The sequence below is a fragment of the Gavia stellata genome, chromosome 4 (assembly GCF_030936135.1).
Source record: "Gavia stellata isolate bGavSte3 chromosome 4, bGavSte3.hap2, whole genome shotgun sequence".
Taxonomy (NCBI): Eukaryota; Metazoa; Chordata; class Aves; order Gaviiformes; family Gaviidae; genus Gavia; species Gavia stellata.
Genome location: NC_082597.1, coordinates 54,444,061 through 54,471,338, shown reverse-complemented (window position 1 = coordinate 54,471,338; position 27,278 = coordinate 54,444,061). Strand labels below are relative to the sequence as shown.

The 27,278-nt window shown below is 41.4% G+C and overlaps 1 protein-coding gene across 1 annotated transcript; it reads left to right on the top strand.

The window, feature by feature from the left end:
- On the top strand, positions 1-27,278 carry AGBL3 (AGBL carboxypeptidase 3). Its single transcript, XM_059816691.1, is given in 15 exon segments — positions 1-44; positions 1,089-1,243; positions 2,813-2,920; positions 6,796-6,901; positions 7,428-8,207; positions 9,144-9,300; positions 13,371-13,497; positions 14,006-14,103; positions 14,266-14,345; positions 15,075-15,141; positions 19,328-19,400; positions 24,913-24,961; positions 26,182-26,390; positions 27,066-27,153; positions 27,155-27,278. Coding segments are annotated over 15 exon segments (2,265 nt in total).

The following is a 27,278-nucleotide window of genomic DNA, read 5'->3' as shown; positions in this document are numbered from 1 at the left end:
ATGCCCTTGATCACCAGTTATGGATTTGGCATTATAGTAGCCAGGTATCCATTAGAGTTAGGTACCCACTAGAGTTTAAAAATGGGTTCAGCAGATTTGTTTTTAATTCATTTACTTTTCATATATGATGTCATCTACACTTGAAATCAGATCCTTCAGGTGAAGCGCTTTTGTTTATTGTGTTATTTTGTTTGTTGTGAGGAGAAGTAGGTCTAGAAACCAGGTCTAAAGGTGATTAGAATCTTTTTTCCAGTAAAAATAAGTCTTACAGGTGCTGGTATCTGATTCAGACCCAAAGCAAATGCAAAAAAATTTCCCATTAAACCAAACTTCTATCTTTTGGCCTGCTCAGGGAATGCTTTGAAAGGGGATCTTTTCATATCTATGACAAAGACAAGTAATTTTCTCAGAGCAGTGTTGTGGTCAGTGCACAGTACTGGCAGTCCCAATCATCCAATTACTAGATTTTTTCAAAGCCTTTTCTCTGCCTATCATGTTTTCATTCAAGTGGCTTCTCATAACTTTGAAGAATTCTTTGCTGACAAGCGAAGACTTCCCCCACATCCTCAAAATGTCTCTGTTGCTTTACAAAATTTGTGATAGCATCAGATTGTTACCTCTCCTGTCATGCTAGCCAGGACTATCTCGTTGTTGCATTTACTCTGTGTGTAGGAATAAGCTTTGTTTGTTATTTGTATAATATTGCACAGCACAGATTTTGACTCAGACATTGAGGTTGAAGCCCTACCATAACACACTAATAATAAAAGCGGTAATAATAAAAGGTGCCAACATTTTCTATAGGAAACCAAATAAGCTATTCCCTGCTGCAGTTGAATACTTGATGTGCTTCGTGGTTTAATGAATTAACTGTTCATTCAACGCTACTTTTAAATTCAGTGCAATTTATAGGCTGGAGCATTAAATTTACATTTCAGTGGGATGTAATTCTATTGTGCCGTGCTTGATTATGTTAATTTCACATAGATAACCTCTGCAGCCTGTTTCCACTCAGAACAGCAAGAGAGACTGGTGTGAGGGTTCTTTCACTTTCTTATAGATTCCATATGTGCTCATATTTTTCCAAGGGCAAAACAAATCTTGTTTTCACCTGACTCAGAGGGAGTGGTACCCCATCCTCAGGAGCCTCAGAATCTGGATGACTCGTCACCTGCTGGTCGGTTTTTCCTGATGTATTGGCCACACCAATGTGAAGTCATCAGGGACAGAATTAAGCACATTGGTAAGTTATTGTGTTATGCTTAAAATGTGTGTTTGAGCAAAGAGGAAGCACACCTTATATATAAATAAAGCCAAGAATTTATTGTTAGTATAAGTGAAATCTTAAGAGACAAATCATCATTAGCCCAGATCTAATTGCTACAGAAAAAGAAAAAATAATAATGCAGTTAAACTTGTTATACATATGCTTCGTTCACACCCTTTTCCTGGCTTCCTCTTCCACTGCTCCTCTAGGTCCTAAGATCAGTGGTTTCATTGCAGAGGTTTCATTCTGGTGGGGAGGAGGGGTTGTTTGTTGCAAATTGTCAGTCTCTGGACTCCTTTGCTGGCAAAAATACGATGTTTGTATTGTTGACTTCTTCTTCCTCACTCCAAATAACTCTGGGGTCTTTTTCATACATTTGCTAGCTTACTCTTACACCTTTCTCTTTCTTCATCGGTCTGCAGCTCCATGTTACATCTGAATTTACCATATACGGTGTTCTTTACTTGTGTTAGATATTATTTCCTTCTTCTCTTTTTTACCCCTAAAACAAGTTTTGTCCAGCTCTAGGTCTGCATTTCTACACAGAACAACTCCTTGATACTGCTGTCCTTATAAGCCTATGGTTGTACCACACAAAGATAAACAAAAATAAAACAAATTAGCCATACATACCTGGTCAATCAGAGAAATTGCTGTCACAGCTAAATTAAGTGAAACAAAGCTGCAGGCAAATAAAGAAGAGTTCAGACAGAGCAAACCTGACAAGCCTCAGTCCTGAGGTCTTGCAAATTCAGTACAAATCTCATGTCCTGTTACTAGCAATGTCAGTACTGTATTTCAGGGCTATATGGTTAAATATGAATGTCAGCTAATAATTGCTTTTATGCAGCCTGTACAAAAGTCATACTGCAAACCTATTACGAGGTAGTGAAGACTTGAACAGTCCCTGTGCTTTACAGATGACAACCAATTGCAATTTGGAAGTAATCAGTAGAAATCAGAAATGCACAGAGGTGAGACTGAGACATCTAAGCCCTTATTCTGTTACCTTTGAAAATAGATCCGAGTACCTTGAATGGAACGGGACAGGACTGCTGTGAGTATTACAGTAAGGAAAGGCCTACTGTCAGAATGAATTGGTGTTCAACAGATCTTTTGACGTGCTGAGCAGATGTCATGCGAGTTACATGGAGACACTGCATTATAGCCATGCAGCATCTGTGTGGTCAGCAATCAATGACTTCACTCTGTAGTTGGAGCATCTGCTCTCCTAATGGTACCAATGCTGTCTAATGTTCACCATTGTCATCCTCACTGATGGTAAGCAAGCTGTACAGGGAACAGAGGTAAGTTTGCATAGCAAAATTTAGTCCATGCACAGATTGATATGTATTTTTATTTAGAGTTATTGTGAAGATTTGTTCACAGATCCAAAAAATGAGGTTCCAAAGGGGGCTTCCCTAATCCTTTGTGTGCAACTGGTATAAATCAGATGAACCACTTTTCAATGTGTTCTTCATATTATAAAGACAGTAATACAATCTTCCTGCTTTGTACTCCTTCTGTGTGTCCCTTCTTTTTCAGATTGGATACCCACTACCCCTGAGCCATTGTACACTCCAACAGGTTTGGAGATGATGCTGCCATACCAAACTCCTGACAAAGGCACTGTGATTTATCTAAGAGAAGAAGGTGGGAACACCCTGAGAAATCTTGCTGTCAGCTGTAGATAGATGAAGCAGCTGCTTTGATCTCCTTTGTGAACCTAATTCAAAGCCTGATGAAATAAGTATGATTTTCTATTGTTATTTTATGGCACTTGGGAATAAATTCTTTTCCTATAGATAGGGAAGGAAATTAGTTACACAGCTGTCTCATCAAGTTCTGCTCATACTGTTAATTTCAGAAGTCCAGCTCAGCTCAAGCCATTGTTCTTAGTGAATAACAGTATGAATCAGCCTAAAATGAGTTTGTTGTGAAAATGTGAGTGGAGAAAGATAACTTAACAGCCAAAAGAGAAAGTTAAAAAGATGAGAGCTGTGTAACTGTGGGATCAACACTAAAGTCTGTGTTGGGAGAAGATTCTATTATCCTGTTTGCTATAGTGGTTTTGCCAAGACTTAGAAACAAAATCTGGCCAGATTGGATCAGTGCTTGATTACAGGCTCCTAAGTCTGGCAAGGATTAATTGGACAGAACTGAAGGGAGTTAGTTGCCTTACTCCACCATCACCAGTTGATTATCAGAGTTATTTATTCTTTCCTGTATTTGCTAAGTTGATCCAGTTGCCTTGGATGAACTTGGAACTTCTGGCAGTTGTTGGTTTTGGTCTTGGGCTACTTCTACATAGATAAGAAAGGATGATAATAATTTTGCAATCTTAGGATAACTAGATGTGGCCACAAAATTTTCAGAAGCACAAAACTGAAAGGAAGCTGGCATCCTTCTTGAGGTCAACACAGTTGGTGAAAGCTTGCAATACACTGAAAAGCACTGTTACTCTTTAACGTCGTGTTTATTTAGAAATTAGCTGCTTCTGCAGTACAGGTGTATTACCTCTCACTCACTAGTAGGTTGCTACATTTGGTGACCAAGAAAACTGGTAACTGCTGCGTGACTAGGAAGGAACTTCTGTCCTCTGCAGCTGGACCTGCTGATTTATTGCAAGGGATAAGATGTGGAGGAACACTCTGAATCCCAGCTCCCTGCCTTTTTGAAAACAAGGACAGTGCTTTCTGTTATGGTCCTTCAGTTGCTGTTCTTTAAAAATGCAACTTTCCATGTCCTTTATTACTGGCTTGAACTTCATGCGCAGGCAACTGGAAGTGGTTCCTATTTCAGCCTGTACAACTCTCCAGCAAAGTGTGGTTTTGGTATCATGTTTCTCAGACTTCGTTAATGAAACTTTCCAACCAAGGAGGTGAAAACTGCTGCCTTTAAGTATGGCCAGTTCTCCCTCCTGCTCCTGAGGAATGACGTTCTGCAGGCAGTTACAGGCAGTTAGCAGTTCCTGGGCTAGCAGACATCAAGCTGCAGCAGAATATGAGTGCTTGCTATCGCTGTGAAGACTCTGCATCTAAACATATGGATAGTAATAGTCAGTATTTGTTGACTACAGGGTGAGTTTTTAGTGACTGTAATTGTACGTTCACTGCCTTGAGCATGCTGCTTTGCCTCCTAGCCTTGGATTTGGCTGGTAGCAGGAGCTGCAGAGAACTTCAGAGCTCTGGAGCCTTTACTTCCCCTTCTCTGCTTGCACCAGGGAGAGTAGATTCCTTGTGCAAACTGGGCTGCTGGCCACTGTGGCCAGCTGGGGGGACAGGAGCAGGTGGGAGGAGGAGGAGAACTTTGGAGCCCTATGGAGTTCATCTTCTCCTTTCTGTTCCTGAGACAGAAACCTCCAGCTGGCTAGCTTTGCCGTCTAAGTTATATAGAAATAAATGTAATTTTTGAAACCCTAAAATCCTCCTTGCAGAGAAGCTCTGTAGGGTAGGACAGACATCTGCACTTACGCAGATTTATGACCTGAGTGTCACAGACTTTGACTGGCATGTAATGAGCCATCGCATCCTGCAGGAGACAGCAGCGGCACTCTCCTGATTCCCACTGAATTTGAATTTTAATTCAGCAGGAGCTGGGAGTTACTGCCTGACTGGGAACTACCTGTTGCTGAGTTCCTACAGGCCCTCCTAAAATCTGATTTGGGAGAGAAAAATACAATCCAATGGTGACTCCCATGCAGAAACATCAAAATACCATGATAGAGATCTCAGATTCATGCATTTCATTCTATAGCATTTGACTGATACAGATGTCTCCAAATACAGTTTTACTGGATTAACTACTGAAACATTTTTCTTCCTTCATGTTATGGAAAAGCATGAAGAGGAAGGGAAGGGTAGAGAAACTACCTTTGGATGGAATTTCAGCTGAACAGAAAGTAATTATTCAAGTGGGTATCCCAGCCAGCAAAGCTAACAGCCCTTCTCTAATGAAGACCCCTTTGGGTTTGTAGTAACTTCAATCATGAAGAACAATACACTGAATAAGGCATCTTTGCGTATGGCAACAGTGATTCAGGGAATGAAAAAATTACTTATAGGAATCTTGGCTTTACATAACTTCCCTGAGTAGTACTGTCAGAGCTTTAATAACACTACAGGAGAGAATAAGACACACTGCTGCAGGATAAGTCTCTAGCACAGCCCCAGTCAAGCAAGGGCAGACACAACTCTGATCTGAAAGGGGGCTGCTGTGCAGCTCTAACCCTGCTGTATGGTACAGGGTCAATCGCCCTAACTGGCAGTGTGGTAAGGAGCCAGTTTCTCCTCAGGAGGATCCAGCACTAAGGGGATAAAAGCAAGAATACAGGAGCTGAGCATACAACAGCCTGGCGATCGATGTCTGGCCACCAGTACAAATCCTTCATTTTGCTAGTGAGAAACTTACATAACAATTTCACTTCTGGCAGATAAGACAGCTGGTTTGACATCGGCAGTGTGAAACTCACAGTCTCACAGAACATAGTTTCAGCCTGGAATTCCTGCAGTTTTCACCCGTCCTCCTTTTCCCTGAGCTGACCCTAACCCAAGCATCAGAACGCAGCTTTTGCTGCTGGGGTTGGCCAGAGTTGCCAGCATGGCTACGCTGACTCTGCAGCAGGATGTCTGGGCTCCCGGCTTTCAGAAGATGAGATGCGTCCTCTCTCTCTATTTTGTGGGTACAGTTTGGAGATGACAAGAAGTTTGATTACCTCGGTTTTCCACCCCTTTGCCACCATATTGATGTCAATACAGAGAAAGCAAATAAATGTTAAAAATAATTCTTGCCTTGGTTCTGAAAAGGGAGGATCCTTGACCGTTAAAATTATGCCAGGAATATTCTGGAACCTAAACAGCTTGTCAGCCAAAAAATTAAATTCTTGCTGATGGCAAATCTAGAAGTTCTCGTCTTTAATGAACTATGGTAATGAAGATTGTAGTAAAAAGTTCAGTTATGCCTCTGTGAGCCCCTCATTTGAGGAAGAAGTAGCAGAAGAGAGCAAAAGGAGATATGGGCTCAAACTGCATGACAAATGTGATGTGAAAACATCACTTGCAATATGAAAGTGATTGCTGCTGGGTCTGAGCATCATCTTTTTTACTTCTAGGCTACAACAATTGAATACAATGATTTAAAAACAAACTGATGGCAAGAGTTGTCAGCTACATATGATTTCTAAGTAGAGAAGTTGCCCATATGACTGGTGAAAAGACCTGGGGGAGCTGAGTCCTGGAGTCTTTCCACCTAACTCAGTTGCTTTGACTAAATACAGAGTATGAATTGCCCTTTGCTCATGCAGAGAGACACAGGCTCCTCCAAGACAGTCAGATCTTAGGCTGGCTGAAATCCTTAAGTGGGAATGGGCAGCAAAATCATATAATTTCTTTTACGCTTACCTAAGATATGCTTTGAAGTTCAGCTCCATTCAGTTGTCTGTTCCCTAAAATGACTTAGACTGAAATGAAAGACATCTGTTCTGCTCCTTCCCCTAGCTAACAAAAACTCCTGCGTTATGTATTCCGAAGTGAGAGGTCTCTGCCCCTTGAAACAGATCCTCCACCAGAAAGCGGACAACACACTGATCTTTGAAACACAGTTTGAGAGTGGGAATTTGCAGAAGGTGGTCAAAGTGTGAGTTTCTCATATTTTCTTCTTTTATTAAGATGGAGTTATTATCAGAGTTGTTATTATTAGCAGCCTGCTATCAGTTTCTGAGCAGGATGTGTTACTCTGGGTTTGTAACTTGTTTTACATTAGTTGAATAAGCTTCAAAAGTATTTTCAGGCAACCTTCACATGAAATGCTCTGATAGCCATTCCATAGCACTGAACATTTTCTATAGGTGATAATCACCCACACAAACTCAACACCTTTTCTTAAGCACCTCCTTTTAAAGCATGGTGTGGAGAACGCTTTTGGAAGTCCTAGTTATTATTTGAAGTCCTAATGAAGACAGCAGTTGCATTATTGACATGCTTGGTGTGATTAGGCATTTTTTCCTAGCACCTGTGTAGACTTTGATTTACGACAATGTAAGTCAGATTTGCACCTGATTCACTGCGGAGTGCTTTTTCATGGCAGTCTGCATTATTTGACACTGCATCATACTACAGTACTGACCAGCATCACAACTGTTTGTTTTCTTTCTGCCTACCAGCAATGAATTTGAGTACCAGCTGACCCTGTGCGCTGACCTCTACACAAGCGGACACAGGCAGTGGTACTACTTCCAAGTAAGCAATACATAGGCAGGGATGCCGTATCGCTTCACTATTGCCAACTTTACCAAGCGTAACAGCTTATATAAACGTGGCTTGCAGCCACTGTTGTACTCAGAAGCCAATGCTGAGAAACACAAGGGTGGCTGGCAAAGGACTGGAAATGAAATCAAGTATTACAAAAGCAATGCGGGCCAAGGTGGACGTCAGTATTTCTCACTCACTTGGACGTTCCAGTTCCCTCATGACCGAGACACCTGCTACTCTGCCCACTGCTATCCTTACACCTACTCCAACCTGCTTGAGTACCTGATGGCCGTCTTTAAAGACCCAGTGAAGTCCAAATTCTGCAAGATTCACATCTTGTGCCATTCACTGGTAGGAAACTTAGTGTATGTTTTAACTATCACCAACCCCTCTAAAAGTGACAAGGATACCAAGAGGAAGGCTGTGGTACTAACTGCGAGGGTGCATCCAGGAGAAACTAACAGTTCCTAGATAAGGAAGGGCTTTCTGGATTACGTTCTTGGTGATTCAGGCAAAGCTCAGCTTCTGCAGGAAAATTTTGTCTTCAAAGTGGTACCCATGTTAAATCCAGATGGTGTGATTGTGGGAAATCACCACTGTTCTTTAACAGGTCAGGACTTGAACCGCAAATAGAGACCTAACATGAAGAAATGCTATCCTTCCAGCTGGTATACCCGAAACATGATCAAAAGGTAACATCATTTTCTTTCACTTTAGAATAGATTCTTTTCCTTTCCATTGTCTCTTTGTTAGTGTGACTTCTGTATGTCCCTTATTGTTCTGGTATTGTATACATTTTTGCCCTGTACCCACGCCTTTCTGACTTTTTTGTTTATGTTCAGATGCATTTCAGAGTGGGTTATTTTTTTCTTCAGTATTGTGCATGTTTTCCTTCAATATCCTTTCTCCATTCCTGGTAATAAGTTACATCTCCAAAGTAAAAGAATTTTTGTCAAAACATTTTCAGCATATTTCTCCCCAATATCCTCTGCCAAAATCTACTTATCAAATTCCTTATTTCTTTCATTTTCTTCTTTTCTGGCATAAACCATGTCCCAGAATGAGGATAGGTTCAGAATAGATCCCAGATGTCCATTTGACAGAAAAGATTGCTAAGTTTGCTGTATGTTTTGTTACAAATATGTTTTATTTCTTATGCAGACTTCCAGTCACAGAGACATTAATATTCTGGATATAAAACTAAACCTTCGGATATTAAACTAAACCTTCAGCTAGTAAACTAAATCCCTCTGGTTTAACTTCTGTAACAAATTAATACAAGCAAGATTTCTGTGCAAAAAGCCGGTGTCAGAATTAGTACATTTGATGTTTTTCATCTAGTTACAGCCTGTTTTAAATAAGATCTGTGTTCTTTCAAATTAATGTTTTGGTATGTAGATCCCTAGCTGACAGGGGATGAGCACTGCACCTTTCCTCTTCCATGAGAATTCCTCTCTCTGTCTTGCTATATGGAGACATTGTGCACTTGTGAGTGCCAGCAGACATTAATTATGTCTGCTGAAGTGCTACTGACCTTCGGCCTCAGATTCAGCTACTGTCAGCTGAGACAGATATGTTTATTACTGCTTCTTTCTTAGTTCCACTGTGGATTTCCAACTCCTGCCCAGAGTAAAGCCCCAGGTGACAACTTGTAGTGATATCCGTGGTCACAACAGGAAACAAAATGTCTTCATGTATGGTTGTGAGAGAAAGCAGCAAGCAAAAGCACCATACGTGCATCCATGAGTCTTCCCGCTCTTGCTGAGCAAGAGCTACCCACATAAGGTAAGCAAATGTCTGGCTAGAAACTTACTCCCCTGAAAATTCAAGCACCATCTGGGATCCCTAACTTTTTGTTAAGGTATCACATTTACTAAAAGACCACACTTCACTCAGTAAAATAATCTTCAACTTGAGGGCTTTAAACTAGATTTGAAGGGGGAAGAGCATGAAACCAGGCTGCCTAGAGATGAGCCTAGGGCCGGCGTGCCGATGTTGGGGCCGAAATCGATAGCCCAGCTCAAGTGCATCTTCTCCAACACACACAGCATGGGCAGCAAACAGGAGGAGCTGGAAGCCGTTGTGCAGCAGGACAGCTACGACGTAGTCGCCACCACAGAAACATGGTGGGACGACTCGCATGACTGGAGTGCTGCGATGGAGGGCTATAAGCTCTTCAGGAGGGATCGGCAAGGAAGGAGAGGCAGTGGGGTGGCTCTGTGCATTAGGGAGTGTTTTGATTGTATAGAGCTCAACAATTGTGATGACAGGGTTGAACGCTTATGGGTAAGGATGAGGGGGAAGGCAAACAAGGCAGATATCCTGCTGGATGTCTGTTATAGACCACCCAACCAGGACGAAGAAGCTGATGAAGTGTTCTGCAAGTGACTGGCAGAAGTCTCACAGTCGCAAGCCCTTGTTCTGGTGGGGGACTTGAACTTACCAGATGTCTGCTGGAAATACAACACAGCAGAGAGGAAACAGTCCCGGAGGTTCCTGGCGTGTGTGGAAGATAACTTCCTGATGCAGCTGGTAAGGGAGTCTACCAGGAGAGGTGCCCTGCTTTACCCGCTGTTTACAAACAGAGAGGGTCTGGTGGGAGAAGTGAAGGTTGGAGGCCATCTTGGGCTTAGCGACCATGAAATGATAGAATTCTCAATTCTTGGCGAAGTAAGGAGGGGGGTCAGCAAAACCACTACAATGGACTTCCAGAGGGCAGACTTCGGCCTGTTCAGGACACTGGTTGAGAGGGTCCCTTGGGAGATGGTCCTGAAGGGCAAAGGGGTCCAGGAAGGCTGGGCCTTCTTCAAGAAAGAAATCTTGGAGGCGCAGGAGCAGGCATTCCCCATGTGCCGTAAGAAGAGCCATCGGGGAAGACGACTGGCCTGGCTGAATGGAGAGCTTTTGCTGAGACTCAGGAAAAAAAGGAGAGTTTATCACCTTTGGAAGAAGGGGCAGGCAACTGAAGAAGAGTACAAGGACCTCGTTAGGTCATGCAGAGAGGGAATTAGAAAGGCAAAAGCCCAGCTAGACCTCTATCTGGCCACGGTCGTAAGGGATAACAAAAAATGCTTCTATAAATACATTAACAACAAAAAGAGAGCCAAGAAGAATCTCCATCCTTTACTGAATGTGGGGGGGGAACATCTTCACGAAGGATGAGGAAAAAGCTGAGGTACTTAATGCCTTCTTTGCCTCAGTCTTTAATAGCCACACCAGGTATCCTCAGGGTATTCAACTCCCTGAGCTGGAAGACAAGGATGGAGAGCAAAATAAACTCCCCATGATCCAGGAGGAAGCAGTTAACGACCTGCTATGCCACCTGGACACTCACAAGTCTATGGGGCCCGATGGCATCCACCCAAGGGTGCTGAGGGAGCTGGCGGAGGAGCTTGCCAAGCCACTCTCCATGATTTATCAACAGTCCTGGTTAACAAGGGAGGTACCAGATGCCTGGAGGCTTGCCAATGTGAAGCCCATCTACAAGAAGGGCCAGAAGGAGGATCCGGGGAACTACAGGCCTGTCAGCCTGACCTCGGTGCTGGGGAAGATTATGGAGAGGCTCATCTTGAGGGCGCTCACGGGACACGTGCAGGATAACCAAAGGATCAGGCCCAGCCAGCACGGGTTCATGAAAGGCAGGTCCTGCTTGACCAACCTGATCTCCTTCTATGACCAGGTGACCCGCCTAGAGGATGAGGGAAAGGCTATGGATGTTGTCTACCTGGACTTTAGTAAAGCCTTCGACACTCTCCCATAGTATTCTCCTAGAGAAGCTGGCAAATTGTGGGTTAGACAGGTGCACTCTTTGCTGGGTAAAAACCTGGCTGGATGGCCAAGCCCAGAGAGTTGTGGTGAATGGAGTGAATTCCAGTTGGCGGCCGGTCACAAGCGGAGTCCCCCAGGGCTCAGTTTTGGGGCCGGTCTTGTTTAATATCTTTATTGGTGATCTGGATGAGGGGATCGAGTGCTCCCTCAGCAAGTTTGCAGATGACACCAAGTTGGGTGGGAGTGTTGATCTGCTTGAGGGTCGGAAGGCTCTGCAGAGGGATTTGGACAGGCTGGATTGATGGGCCCAGGCCAATTGTATGAGGTTCAACAAGGCCAAGTGCCGGGTCCTGCACTTTGGCCACAACAACCCCAGGCAACACTACAGGCTTGGGGACGAGTGGCTGGAAAGCTCCCCCACAGAAAAGGACCTGGGGGTGTTGATCGACAGCCGGCTGAAGATGAGCCAGCAGTGTGCCCAGGTGGCCAAGGAGGCCAATGGCATCCTGGCCTGTATCAGAAATAGTGTGGCCAGCAGGAGTAGGGAAGTGATCGTGCCCCTGTACTCGGCACTGGTGAGGCCGCACCTCGAATACTGTGTTCAGTTTTGGGCCCCTCACTACAAGAAGGACATTGAGGTGCTGGAGCATGTCCAGAGAAGGGCGATGAAGCTGGTGAGGGGTCTGCAGCACAAGTCTTATGAGGAGCGGCTGAGGGAACTGGGGTTGTTCAGTCTGGAGAAAAGGAGGCTGAGGGGAGACCTCATTGCTCTCTACAATTACCTGAAAGGGGATTGCAGAGAGGTGGGTGTTGGTCTCTTCTCCCAAGTGACTAGCAACAGGACAAGAGGAAATGGCCTCAAGTTGCACCAGGGGAGGTTCAGGCTGGATATTAGGAAAAATTTCTTTACTGAGAGAGTGGTGAGACACTGGAATAAGCTGCCAAGGGAAGTGGTGGAGTCACCATCCCTGGAGGTGTTCAAGGAACATGTGGACGAGGCATTGTGGGACATGGTTTAGTGGGTATGGTGGTGTTGGTTGATGATTGGACTTGATGATCTTACAGTTCTTTTCCAACCTTAGTGATTCTGTGATTCTGTGAACTGGCTAAAACCAGAAATGATAGGAATATGAAATTTTAACTCCCTCAGAATTCCAGCACTCCAAAATGTATCATGCTGAATTGGGACATAAAGTTAGCATTTTTAAAAAAATTTTTTTGAAGAATGAAAAAAGGGAATATCAAAGTAACATTGTTGTAACAATGTGAAAAACTAACATTAAATATTATGTATTCGTATTTTAAATGCAGCTTTAAAATACATTGTAGAATTAAAAACAAACAAGTGCGCAAATAGGAAACTAAAGAAGAAAAAATGTTTCTCCAGGTTGAATCTTTCTGAAAATTTTCTGTTGAAAATTGTGTCAAAATCACTATGTTTGTGTAAGCTATTTCAATTAGGAAAAAAAATTGTTTAGTAGGAAATGACAACTTTTAAAATATGTCATTCTCCAGCAAACTCTGACTGCAGTACGCTTGTTTTGAACCAGAAAGGTTGCAAAGGCTCAGGAATAAAACAACACACAAACTAACCTACTAGATGTCATTGCATGATTGCAGCTAATGCTGTTTTCTTCAGGTATCAGTAATGAGGTTGTTGTGAGGTCTAGATCGGTTACATCAAACTGTTGATCTATTAACTCATGAGAAAAGAGCTATTCCACCTTTTTAGTAAATATGCATGTTGATATATAACAAGATTTGTGGTAACTCAGCTGGTCAGCTGTTTATATAGGATCATTTAGAAACAGTAAGTACAGCCAGATAAAAAATTACTTGCAGGAGTCTCTGAAATCTTTAAAGTAAAATAAACTTTTAATCAAAGGGCTGTTATTTCACCTACTTCTCCATTATACCAGTAATAACAGTATGCTCTGAGATACATTGTGCAATATTCAAGTAAAGTAGAGTGAGAACTCACAATTGTTTACCTGGTAGATAAGATTTAAAAAAACTTGCAGGGTTAAAATGAAATTATTGCATCTGCCTATTTACTTAAAAGGCTAATACTCTACCTGTCCATAAAGTTCTCATTCCCAGACTGCCATTTCAGAGTACGAAAGAGAAAAGAAGGCACAGGTCGAGCAGTAATGTGGAAGATGGACATCAACAACAGCTACACTTTGGAAGCCTCTCTCTGTGGCTCTAAGTTGGGTGAGACAATTCCCTGTAGCTATGTAGTAGGAATCATCAAACAAGACCTTTACTTTTGATTTTTTATGGAGAATGGTAGCTTGAGCTACCATCCCCTTGTTGATTTTCTGTCTGATGATTTAAGATGAGAGCTGGAAAAAGCACTAAAACTAGGGCATTCAACTAGCAACCTTTCAGGCCACCACTAGCATTATTGCATATGTATCATGAAACAACATTAGTGGATGGCAAATTAAAAGCAGTAACTAAAGCCAGTTGCTGGTTTAGGAAATTTTGTAATAGGGAATCAGTTAATCCCCTCTGAATTGATAGATTTGTTCATATAGGCAGAATAATGATCTGTAATATCATCTATCTAAAACTCTGGCAGTCATAGACTTGTCTAGCATCTGTCAGTGAAAGACGTGTGAGTTTGCAGTCAGCCACCATTCTGAAATATCACGGATACCTAGCAGTCAGCAGAATGACTGACATTTTCATTTCTTTCTTGGTTCTATTGATGCTGCAGGCTGCAGACAAAGCACCCATTTCAATTTGAAAGGCTTGGAGTCAATAGGACAGCATTTCTGTGATGCTCTCTTGAACTACTGTGTTCATAACAAGGAGGTAAGGAAAGTCCCCCCCTAGGCCTTTTCTCTTGCCTCAGTTCATCCTACTGTGACAAAACATAATACTCTATAGGGCTGTAGCAATAATAAGTTTGGTAATGGCTTACTTTAAGCAGTAAACTAAATTTGTGGTGTTTCTTGTTATTATCTGTGCCTGAAGGAACACAAGAAAGTAGTGAAACAGCAGGCCAGGGTGAACTCCAAGGTCCTGAATTCTGATGTGTTAGGCTGGGATTCCAGGTAATGTAGAACTATTCAGATATGCACAATTTATTATGTATTCTCTGCACCTCATAAAGGGCGCCAGAGTAAATGTTAGAAATGTTACTAAAATTAGACTGTGAGTGACTGCAAGATCAGTTGTGCAGGTGGTTTGTGAGAGGTGGGCATTTATGTGTGAACAGCTGTCGCCCTATAGTCATTTATTAGGCAGTAAAACTTTTGTACATTTCTTTTTTGGGAAAACATTAATAGGTTGGATCTTATCTCATCAAGCTTTAGGTGCACAGAGTATAGAAGTCAAGAGCTGAGCTTCACAACTAGTGCTGAACTGCAAGGAAATAAAAAAAGACACAAGATCTTAATGTATTGTCAGAGAACTAGGAGAAGGCTCGCTGGGAACAAAGAGGATGATGTTCTGTGGGAGGATGTAGGAGGGGAGGGGGAACGTGTGTGAAGCAGAACTAAAAGAAACCTAGGCAGAAGCAGGAGATGCCATCTGCATAGATCACACCTCTTTCAATAGCCAAGCTTTCTCTAAAATGATGATGCTCACTTTTTGCAGGTTAGCTGTAGGTCTGTAAAACTAAAATGTGGATCTGGAAGACAGGCACGTGGAAAACACATTTACATCTCTACAGCTAGGGTTACTATAGAAAACACCTGCTAATGATTGGAATGAATGCTGCAAAATACTGTTTGCAATCACGGAATTTGGAAATTAAACAAAACAATGCTCATCTTTCACAGCAGCCAAACTTCTGACAGCCCAGACTCCTGTGATCTTGTTGCACACCAGCTAAAACTAGGTACTAAGGTATGCTATGACTCTTTCTTGTCTGTTTACACCTCTGTCCTGAATGCCACTGGGAAAGAATCACTAGAGTTTAACAGACTCTATTTTGAAGAACCTTGGGATTAAGTCAGTCAGAATAGTAATTAACAAATCAATAGCCTATAGAGATATAGTCCAAATTAACAGCGCAGAGCAATAGTATTAATTTTCCCTATAGCTTAACCCAGATTGTCCAGAAGGTAGTGGTTTTGTTCCAAAAGAAGGTGGCTTTCTACCTGTTGGGTTCTGCAGTACAGCTGAGTAAACAGACATAGGGTCAGGGTGAGGAGGAGGAGGCACCAGCTTTAAGCACGAGAAGTATTGTGCCCATGTACACTGGTGTCAGCCATACTTTCAGATACCCAGTTCAGAGCATTCAGGAGTTGTGTTCACCTCTCACACATGCAGGCAAGTCATCACGCTGGTGCTAAGTGCTGTCAGCATCAGACTATCCCATTGCCTACTTCTAATCTCATAGGCAAATGTAGCCCCAGATTTAACAAAGTGCTTTCACTGGAGGGCAATGAGACATTTTATTTTCCTGAAACCTGTATTTCCTTGTTTGGCTGAAAAGAACAGGTTGAAACATGGGGGTTTTTGTCCTTGTTTGCTTGGTGTTTATTTCTTTGGTGCCTGTGATTACCATAATATTACTCAAGATGTTTCCTGTAGATAAGCAAAACAAACTTCTGTGTGTGTATTACTTCTAGAAAGCTTGTGGATGAATTTTAGCCAACAATCATAGTTCCTGTAAATTGTTGCTTCCTGTTTGTGACATAAATACAGTAAATAAACAACAGTAAAAGGGGAAACTAGTACCAAGACTGTGTACTAAGAGTGTGTAAAACTCGAGTGGCCCTGTAATACTTTGCAATACATTCAGATAGGCATTTCAGATGACTGGGCTTGTTGACAAATTGCATGATTTGGAGTTTTAGATCTAGTTTCAGAGATGACAGTTTGAAACATGATGTAGTTTGAAACAAGCTCTGGTGAGTGCACTTGTGGTGAGAGAAGCTGCCACAGACCCCTTTATGTGCTCTGCCCCTCCCCGGAGGCATTTGTCCCTGGAGAAGTTATATGGAGAACACATGTTTGTGCAAAGTCCAACAGTTCCACTTAGTCCCACTGTCATCCAGAGTTTAAGCAAAGCATTAGGGTTTTGTACGTAAGGACGGTGAAGTCCAGACATACTTTCCACTCACTCAGCCTGAAGGGCAGTAATTGCTGATGGAAGGGTTGCGAGGGTAGTGTCAACTTCTAATGTTTATCCACAGCTTGAAATTTCTTTCCCTATTCTGTTCAGTGCTAAAGAACCGAGCAGGAATTTCCACCACTGATGCCATGGTATTTCCAGGACTATATTAATTACAGAAGGTCAACTGTAGTGGGTTGGGTGAAAAGTCTCTTTTGCACAGTACAAGGACTGGTAGCAGAGAGTTGGTGAAAGTACTCAGAGAAGGGATGAGTTTTGAGATCTTTTTTTCCATAATGTACCCTCTGTCGTGTTTGTTCTTATAATGCTACCTTTGGGATTGAGTTTATTCATATGTGAATGACAAACCCGCACGGGCACATTTCCCAGTGCTGGATTTTAAAAAAAAAAAAATTCATGAAAACTTTGGAATGAAAATGGTAAATGGACTCTAAAGTTAGCAGCATTTTCTGGTTAATACCAAGTATCCTGGGCCTTTTATTACTTCTCAGCCCTTCATGCTTTCTTGCTCTACCTCCTCTTGTCTGGCAGGCAATATGCCTACGCATGGGGGTGTGACATGGGGCTGGCAGCTGTGAGGACTGGCAACTTGAGAAAGATTTGCCTAGAACTCTGAGCCTTTCCACTTCATTTGCTAAAAATAGCCTTGTTTGTGTCAAAACACTCGCCATGCCAGTCAGTGGGATTGATTCCAGTTTTTTCTTACATCCATAAGCGCCATTTCCTTGCGGTCTATAAATGGTACATAGAAGCAAGGCAGGCAGGTTCACCTGATGTCTGTGACTAAGCTGTAGATTGAGCAGGCTGCCACATAACTCTCATTCATAACTGCTTATTGCAAAACATCTGTGCATGGTATTCATCCCAGGGATTGGGATTAAATGCCCTATAATGAGATTTATCCAGATGACATGGGAGATGTGGAACCTTGTTGGATAATTATGATTTCAGGGGACTTCAACACTCAGAAAAAGAATTGGAGGGGTGTAACACTGCTTTAGATAACTGAAGTCCAGACAAACACAGAAGACCGCTGCAGAAAGTTAGGGTATTGTTTCTCATCCATTTAGTATAGTCTTTAAACCTGGTAGACTTGCTTGGTAATATACATAAAAGAAACATCCAAGGAAAAAGAAGGGCAAGGATGCCTTCCTAGAAACACTTGAGAAGAGCTGTACAGAACTCATGCAAAAGCAGTCGTTAAAGCTTAATTACTTCAGGGTCTGTACTAACTAATGGATTAGCATATCCCTTATCCCGACAGACTTTTCACACAATGTGATGAGCCATTTAACAACCACCTTCTGTCCTCCCTTGTCTTCTCCTGCCACAGTCCTTGTTGTGTATTCTTTCTACTTACGTCCCTCTGATGTTCAGTCCCTGTCATGACCTGATTTAACACATTAATCTGATAGAAAACAAACCCAGCAAAAGGAATGAGATAATTTTCTGCTGGGTTAATGAGTTAAATCAGCTCACAGAAGATTTTTTTGAGCATCAGAGCCAGTTTAAGGGATGGAGGAAAACACTAGCTAGCAGCAGGGACCAAAGTGGCAGGGTAGGGAGTGAGGGAGGCAGGACCAAGGACAAAGGAAAATGCACTTTCTCCTTCAGTAGCAGGAAGCCCTTAGGAGATCTCAGCGGTCTGTGAAACCACAGCTTTAGGTGATTATTCAAACCTCCCTATTTTAAAAGTGACAGAACTTTAGAAATGAGTCACTAATTTAATACACAATAAAAAGGAGACTTCTCCAGCGGAGATCCCTCTGGGTACAGAGCCCATCCCATCACATGCCTGTGTTAGGAGAAGATGAGTATGTTTGGGACTGAACACGGCTTTGGCTACCTAAGACCCTGATTCTGTAAAGCTACGCCTGCCAATACCTATAAACACCAGTATGCATTGCAAAACTGTTAGTTAAGTGGAGCTTCACTAGGTCCTGTTCTGTAATTTCTGTGCTGAAACATAGGCAAAGACCTCTTTCATGCAATGAAATTGTATGAATTGCATTGACGCATCTTTCATGCAATGAATTAAAGCGCTTTTGCTGAATGTATACTAGCAACAAAACATGTCAGAGTGATACTGTTATTGTGTAAAGAAGGTAACAAGAGTTTATCGAATCAGTTTAAAAGAACAGTACATCACAGTTCCTGTAAGAAGTTTCTTACTTTTGTTCTTTTCATGATTATGTGCGTTTTCCCACGTAGATCTATGTCAATGACTAATTAAAGTTATTACATCAAAAGACTAACCAAAATTTCTGTTGTTGTTTTTGATAGAAATACTTAAAGCCATTTGAAAAAGGTGAATAGCAAAGAATATCACAGGTACAGTAGAGTTTTTAACAGAAATTCATGCTGTAGCTGTATGCAGCCCTCAATGGCACTTTGCTGATGTTCAGCCTAGAAAACTACACAGCCCTTGGCTGTAAAATAGGAGCACTGTTATTGTTGCCTAGAGAAAGCAAACTGTCGTTTGGAAAGAAGAAGTCACATTAATATTTTGATGGGTAATATTTTTTTTAATGTACATAAACATTATAATGCTGGCTGCTTTATTAATGCTTTCATTGGTTCAATAGGTAGACCAGTGCTTCCCAGGCTTTTTTTGCATTTTATGCAAATCTTTCTTTTCAGAAGCCCCGACGTCAGAAAAACAGTGCAGTGGCAATTAATACTACTGAGAAAGTCTGGCTCTCCAGGTTCCCAGACTAAAAATAAACAAGCCAAACTGAGTAGGAAGTGAGGTCCCTTGTCAATATGATATGTTTGTGTCCAGGTTCCTAAATATTTGCTGAACAGAACAGCAGAAGGAATTCAGTCTTGAGCAGCTTGCTTACGTGTGTTCCTTCTGGTGTTGTGATTATCATGTTTATTTGCAACTCTTTTTTTTTGTAATTATAATACTCCCTCATGAATCAAAATGGTTACATACTATTTTCTGTGCAGAAAAAAAACCAAACATCAGGAGAACATTTTCACAGCATTGCTAAGGACAGAAGTCATGAAAGCAAAAATGTGAGTATTGTTTTTCATCCCAGTAGAAGCATGTTGTGCTCTTTTTCTGACCAGACACTGATATATGACAACTTAATTCAACCACTGTAACTTTGGACAAACAATTTTGTCACCAAAAGCTGCTGACCTAGAATGCCCATTGCTCTTTATTGTCTGTTTCATCTTTGAATGAAGTATCAACATCAACAAGTCTGAGATAGGAAAAAGTGGTAAAATTATGTCTCACGAATATATTATTTGATACATTGGGATCTTTCTGTCAAGTAATATGCCTTGGAGCTGGACATTATACTAGCGCTTCTTCAGTCTCCAAAAATACTAACACCTCACTCCTTCAGCTGGACCTGTTTCACTTCCAGTTTTATTGAACGAGATTTTTGCCAAGTCCATTAAAACATTTTCCGTTGTGTTTTCCAGTCCAGTAGAGTGCTGTGAAGAGAAGAGAAAAGGAATGGTCTCAGGATGTTCTAGGGAAACAGGCAGTAAATTTTTTAATTAACTCTGGGATCATTACCAAGCCCAGCTCTGAAATACTTGTGCTGGCAATATTTGTAAAGCTGCATCATGCCTCTTCCTACCATTCAAAGTGTGTGATTTGGTACTCAGCATTAGCTGCCCTAGCAACTACCATGGGATTAAGTTTATTAAAAGGTCATTGTCAGAATAGTTGGTATAAGATGTAATCTTTTTTAAAAACGTCACTTCTCCATTATTACTGTTTGGCATCCTACATAGCTATTTAGAAAATGTGAGCCTCGTTGTAGTTGACAAACACTTAAAAATCCTAGATGAAAACAGTGGAGTCTAATGTTACGTTCCTACTTTCATGAAACAGAATGTAACTTAAATATTTTTTATAATGCTGAGCACCCAACAGCTTGTAAAGTGAACACAAGTTGCTGAGTTTTCTGAGCTTTTGAAAATCAGGCCAAATACTGAATGACTAGCTTGCCTTCTACTTAAAAAAAAAAAAAAGAAGAAGAAAGAAAAAGAAAAAGCCTGATATTTACATGTTAACTGTTTTCCCACTAGTTACTGAACCCTTACCCTTACCCAATTCCTGTCCTAACCTAGTGTACACTCCTTGAACAAGCCATGAAGTGCCTGATCATAAAGATGAGAATACCGTTTTGTCATTCAATCTTTTGGAGCTTAAAAATATTAATAATTTGTTTGTGTTTCTATTCTGTTTCACAGACTCAAGGCATTGAATCTTAGCATATTTCAGGTACTTGACCCAGTGAAAAAAGGTAAACATTGTATGTTTGTTTAATTCTTAAAATCCCAATAAGCCATTTTTTTTCTATAATCTCAAACCTCAGTAAAGAGCATGTCCCAAAAAGATAAGTACAGAGTTCTTTGGCTTGGATTTCACTCAGTCTCAACATTTGGAAGACCTCATTTTTCTTTAGTATAAACTGTCTTCATCACATTATTACACTCTGCTTTACTGATTGGGAACAGTTTCACTGGAGAAAAACTGAACCCGAGGCAAATTCCAGAGAGGTGAAAAAATATTTGTTCCTATTGGCAGTAGGGTACACATATTTGTAATAATGTGCCCATTTGGTCCAGAGAGCCTAGAGGAGAAAACATTCATTGAAGTCAAACAAGGCAGCCCAAATCCTCTGGAAAACTGGAATCAACCAAAACTTTTTTGTTTAAGTACAGACAATATGAAAGAAGCAAATGTGAAGGCTAAGGAAACAGAACTGGAGAACTTGTGTCACTGCAAGCATGAGGAAATCTGGGAAAGATTTAGGTGACAAAGTGAACAAGTAGCTCAACATGAGTTACCTTCATACTGTGCCATGAGGACAAATACATTTTTTGCCTATGTGAAAATGGGAGGGACAAGCTATCTTGACTTCTTTGTAGAACTTTGTAGAACTTTTCTGAGACTAATACTGAATTGCTTTGACTACTTCTGGTATCATCATTATTTTAAACATTTTTTTAAAAAAGAAGAATGCAAAAGAGAACCCCTCAAAGTATGTGAGAACTGGAGACAACCTCATGTCGTGACACTTAAGAGAATTCAGCCACTTTATGATGAAATGAGACTTTATAGGATGAAAATTGTGTCCTAAAATATAAGGATGTTCTTCAATAGAGCAGCTGAAAGTAGCAGAGATAGCCTCAGTCCATGAAAAAGAAAGCACAAGAAGCTCTGACTGCAATTGATAACAGACAAATTTGCGTTAGAAATAAGAGATGGATGTTTCGGCAGGGAGTTCGAATGCCCATGAGTGCAAACTTTAGGAGATGTAGTGGGTTCTCTGTCCCACTTGAGTCAAACACACAGTCTACAACAGGGTCCACAGAAAACTGAATGAAATTGCTAGCCTATTTTTCATGGTAGGCAAAACAAATTATGAAATGATCTGTGGTTCTTTCAGGCCTTAGAAATCTGTTTTTCATAAACTTACAATTTTAATGTTTCACATTAAAACAGAATATGCTTCTTACAGGAATGTAGAGTTTATTCAATCCAGGAGTTCAAGGATAAGATTTGGTAGAGTTTTTGGTAGAGTTTTAATAGAAAACTTTGCTGTGGACAGAGTACTGAAAAGCAATGGAATTTGTTATCCTTAGTGTCAAGCTTTGTGGCTTCGCAGATACCCACAAAGCCATGAAACAGCCCATTATCAAGCATACAAAATCAACAAGTTAACCTATGAAGAAAGTAGCAAAGTAGAAATGTGCTGAATAGCAAGTTCCCTGTCCTCATCCCACAGTGCCATAAGTCAGTATTCATTGATTTTAGCCATTATTATAATTTTTATTTATTCCAATAAACACCTCTGAGCAGTGTTAATTACAGCATTGTGTCACTTTTCTTTGATTCTTGCAGCTTATATTACTGGCAAAATTTTGCAAAGCCAATAGTACATTTCTCTTCAGTTCTGACCTCTCCTACATAGTTAAACAAGCCTCATGAAATATTCAGAGAATTACAAAAAGAAAAAAAAAAAGGATTTTTCTCATTGATATAAGAGCTTTAAAATCTTTTCCAGATGTCATGTCGGCAAATTATACAGAACAGTACTTCAGCTGTTATTTTCATGAGCAGAGAGCTAGAATTCGTCAGTGAAGACTGGATGAGAAATATTAAAATAGTCATACCTATTATCTGTGGTTTTATATAGATCTGTGGCTTTTATGGATTTGTAGGGAGCTATCACAGTTAAACTGAGGAATGTGACAACATACTATTCTCTACCTATATTAAGGATACTGGAATTAATTCTCAGGACAATCCTTATTCATGTGATTTTCACACTTCGCGTCCTGAAAATCTAACAATGTCATATGCTGTAGCAATATGTTTTAGTAATGACTTTGTGCTTGGTTCTGAATTCCTGTCGTCTTTTTCTCAGACATGCACCCAGAGCTGTTTTACCTTATGACTACTTTGGTTTTGTCTTGGAGAACTAAACCAGAAAAAAAATAAAACAAAGTATCATGGTAGCTAGAAAACTAACAGATGAATATTTGGTTTGTGAAAGGATTTGCAGGAAGGATGTGCCTGTGGTAGGAGAGGGCTGGATTCATTGATTGAGGGGATCCTGTGTTATTAATTTATTTTTTAAGCCTAGGTAAAAATAATTGGAAGGTTTTCCTGTGTTTTGCCTTCCCTACTTCATTTTGGTCAGCTGGGTTAAATATTATTAATGAAATTCTGTATCAACAGTATAAAGCACCTCTTCATTTAGAATGAAAGAACATCAAAGTGTTGTAAATATTATTTATGTCAGAGGGACATGCCTCCCCATACACTGTCAGACCTGTTTCATCTCACTGGTTGATCATGGACCTTACCAAGTAGTTTCCTGTCTCACTGTACCCCGCAGGTGAGGTATCTGCAGCGCAGCACTAAAGCCAGCTGCAGCTAACCTGGTGCATGGCCGGCTGGGAAGCTGCATCTGCCGGGTCAGGTCATGCTGAGAGCGAGGCCAGGTGCCTGGGCTGCAGCAGTGATTCTGCCACTTGAGGAGATGTGGTCTTCGCCTGCCATCAGTGCCGGGGCCATGCCTGTCACAGGAGCCGACTGCTGGAGATCCATGTCTTGAGAAAGAAGATACATGAGCCACCTGCAGTATGGAGGGAGAGATGAAGTTAAAAGTGACTCCCCCTCTGCCAGCCTCTAAGTTGGGGCACAAATAATTACAGCTGTAATTGGCTTCTGTGGGACAGGCAGTCCAGTTAAGTACAGTTTACGTACAGTTTAAGTGCAGTGCAATTAAATACATTTAAGTGTTATGACTGATAAGGGCTTGCCCGTGAAAGAGGACATTAATAAAGAATGAACTTTTAAATGTTTTTGCAATCTTGGGTAACTTTAAAGCACTTTCTTCCCAAGCTGCAGCTGTTCGTTCCTAGCTATTGTGTACCATACCCAAGGGTAAAAATGTAACAGGTCACGTTCTTCTAGGCTTTCCTGGAATTGACGTTTCTTTGCGGGGGGGGAACCCAAATCCTGGCTCTTAATGTTGTTACTGTGTTTTTTAGATTTGGACTGGAGTACTATCCCACAGCCTGTAAAACACTTTATATCCCCTTTTTCTCCCTCCTACTGCTCTTCCAGAGTTGTCTTATAGCAGGGTGTGCAGGAAAGGCACCTGCGAGAAAACAATTTCTAGCCCAAATGTTGCTGTCACTCATGTACTTTCATCTCATCTGTGCTGGACCCCTGTTCAGCTGCTGCCCAAATGCAGTGGCACCACTGCTCTGGAGGCTGCCACACTGCTAACTTCTAGCTTCCCTGGGTGCTGGGGCTCTGGCACCGTGCATGCCCCAGGACACCTCGTTCTTACACAGCCAGCCACCCTGCAGTGAGCACTAGCAGCAGCTGAGCAGCTAGCGAACACATATCGCCTGTCAAGATCAGTCAGGTGGCACCAGCTCTTCTTCTCTCCCACTCCCACCTGTGTTGCTTGACCAGTGGGGCTCGACATAGTATTCACGCTCTGGACGTGTCTGTTATGACTCTAGTCCAGTGTCATTTGACTGTCAAACACTTGCTTTCCTTGGAGCAGACATCAGGAGTGAGAACATGTTCTTCAACAGAGCTGCATGCTTAGCAAAACAAAATAATCATGTTGCCTTTGGCACCTTCAGTTCCTGATTTACAGTTTTATGCACGGTGGAACAGTTTCAGTGGGAGCTACCTAGAGTGTCTTCATCCCAAAATAGCCTTTATTAGGCAATAGATGAAGAAGGGCAGGTGGGCATGTAAATTAGAATCTGCTCAATATGAAGAAAATCTTAATCCCCACAACTAGTCATCAGAGTAAATAGCTTGATGTCCAGCAATGTCTGCTTACTGTAACTCTACTTACTGTAAGTCTACTTACTGTTACAGTAAGTAGACTTACAGTAAGTAACTGTACCAGCCTCAACCAGTTACTGAGTCTGAACTGGCCAAGACAAAATGTGGATGTTTCATCGTGTTGATTTTTTTTGAGAGATCTGATAGGCACTTTCAATATTTTTCTTTTTTCTACTTTTTACAGTAAAATTGCCAATCACAGCCTCTGCCAAACAAGTAAGAGAGGATTTCAGGTAGGATACTATTATATTTTGCAGGTTACTAGCATTTTTCATAAAGCAGGAGTGAGAGAATGATCCCAGCCTGATTTTTCTACAAATTCACTCTCCTCTTTTTTATGCTCCTCTGACATTGTGCTTCATTGTTTTTCATTCACAAATTAGACAGCTGTCCTTGGCCACTTCATCCTATGGTTGAGACTGCAGTGGAAAGTGGCATTAGAGAAGCAGAGAATCCTCTTTCCTCCATCTCATCTGGAGCACCAGACCCCTTCCTTCAGCACATAGCTGAAGCTCCTTTCCCCAGCTTTGCTGGACTCACCACCACACAGGCACTGATTTGGTGCTTTTCTGGAGGAAGGGATGATTGCTGCTGCCTTGGGAGGGAGAGAGAAGATAGGGCCATGCAGCTACTAAGAAACAGGGCAGAGGTGAGGAAAAAAAAGGCCAAGCCAGGCTAGGTGGCACAGACAGTTCAAAACAGTCATTTACTAGTTTAGAATGGTTGGATATCTTAAAATCACAATATTGTCATGGTGCTGGTGCATAGCTCATTGCTAGTGTATTCCCTTCAGTTCTAGGTTCTGGTGCTTTGGTGATGAACAATGAAGATTGTACACTCTTAAGGGTGTGCAAGGCCCCCTGGCAGTAATAGTGACTATCAGTGATTGGTGATGACTACTTTCCTAAGCACCCACCTACTGATAGCATAAAATGTTCTGTGTCTTGCCAGGCATACATGTGGCTGTTGTTGGGTAACACAGGAAAGTGGAATTAGCTACCTAGGTAGATTGCACCTTACAGCTCAGACTTTGCTACACAAACTTGAAAATTGTAGGCTTTCCCCTAATAAAAGAGAAAGAAATGTCTTTGGTGTCTGCTTTTACTTCTGTGATAGTAAGGTAACCCTCTGCTGCTTCTGTGATGGGTACTTCTAGCTGACTGAGAGGGATAGTGATATAGTGGCTACACGATACTGGAAATAGTGTCCTTAAGATAGTATGATGGCATCGTGGTTCTTTGTAGTTTGAAATACAGTAAATTACTTCTTTTCTTTTATCTTTCTTCTTTTTTTTTTTTTTTTCTCATATGATTCTTAGGAAATGCTTCAGACTAAAGTAGCAGGAATTTTACCTGTAAGGATTTTCTGTTCTGCATGGTCATCTTTATGTATACCTTGTCATGAATTTGTGTGGAGATAAAATATTTTCTAACCTGACCTCTGTGTGTTTTAGCTCTGACAGTCTCACCCGTGATGCTAAAGGCAATCATGAAAAGCCATCTGTGCCACAGGAGACAGGAAAAAGTGTGTGCCGTGATACGATCCTATCCACAAGAGAAAATTTTCATTCATCCAGCTTTAATCTCGTATCCCAGAAGATGAAGAAACACAATGGCAAAAGTGTCTCCAAGTCTCCAGAGAATACATTTCAATATTTAAAAGGTTTCTCAGTTATTGTTCTATTCGAAATACACCAAAGAATAGGATTTAGTTCTGTTTTGTGGGTTTCTTGGTCTAGCTATCTCAAGGTACTGAAAGACAATAAGACGGATGGTAGCAGTACGTTAGCAGTGCTGGAAAACTACGTGTTCAGCAGCAGCTGGTACACTGTGGCAGATACCAGAACTGGTTTCGTGGAGCCTCCCAGCAGAGAGACTAGTGGTCCAGAAGCTCATTAACCTCTTTGTGAACAGCCCAGGTCAAAGAGCTTGGAAAATCTCAATGGCAAAGGATAATGCCTCTGACCCTGCAATATCATTCTGCAGTTACTAGTAGGAGATGGTCTAGCCATCGGTTCATTGCTTGTCATATGTATCAGGATGCCATAAAGGGATGTATGGTCTGATTCTGTGAAATGTTGGGATTAAACTTTCCAGAGAGGGACAATAGAATATCATATCACCGGAGCAATAAAACCAGGTCCTGTGCCTATGGCTGAAGTTTCCACATTTTAGTACTAGATTTTGAATCATACTGTGGCTCTCCTTTAGTAAAGAAAATGCTTCTGCAATAATACCACAGTTTCTTGTGAAGGAAACCAAAGCCATGTACTTTTTTAGTAAGTAATAACTCCATAGTAGTCGATATGGTTTTGTCTTTTCCTCCTTTTTGGCTCAGGTCATGATAGTAGTGCAAAGAGCAATTCAAAAAAGTAAGAAAGGAAAATGAAGGAGATGTTCCCCTCAAAAAGCACAAAGGCAAGAAAACCAGGACAGCAAGCCACTGCAGTTCTGTCTGGCCTTACTGCCTGAAGCAAAGAACAGACAACATGCTGCAAAATATTGGGGTGTATTTTGGAGCCCCAGTTCTTCAGCCAATGAAGGCACATGA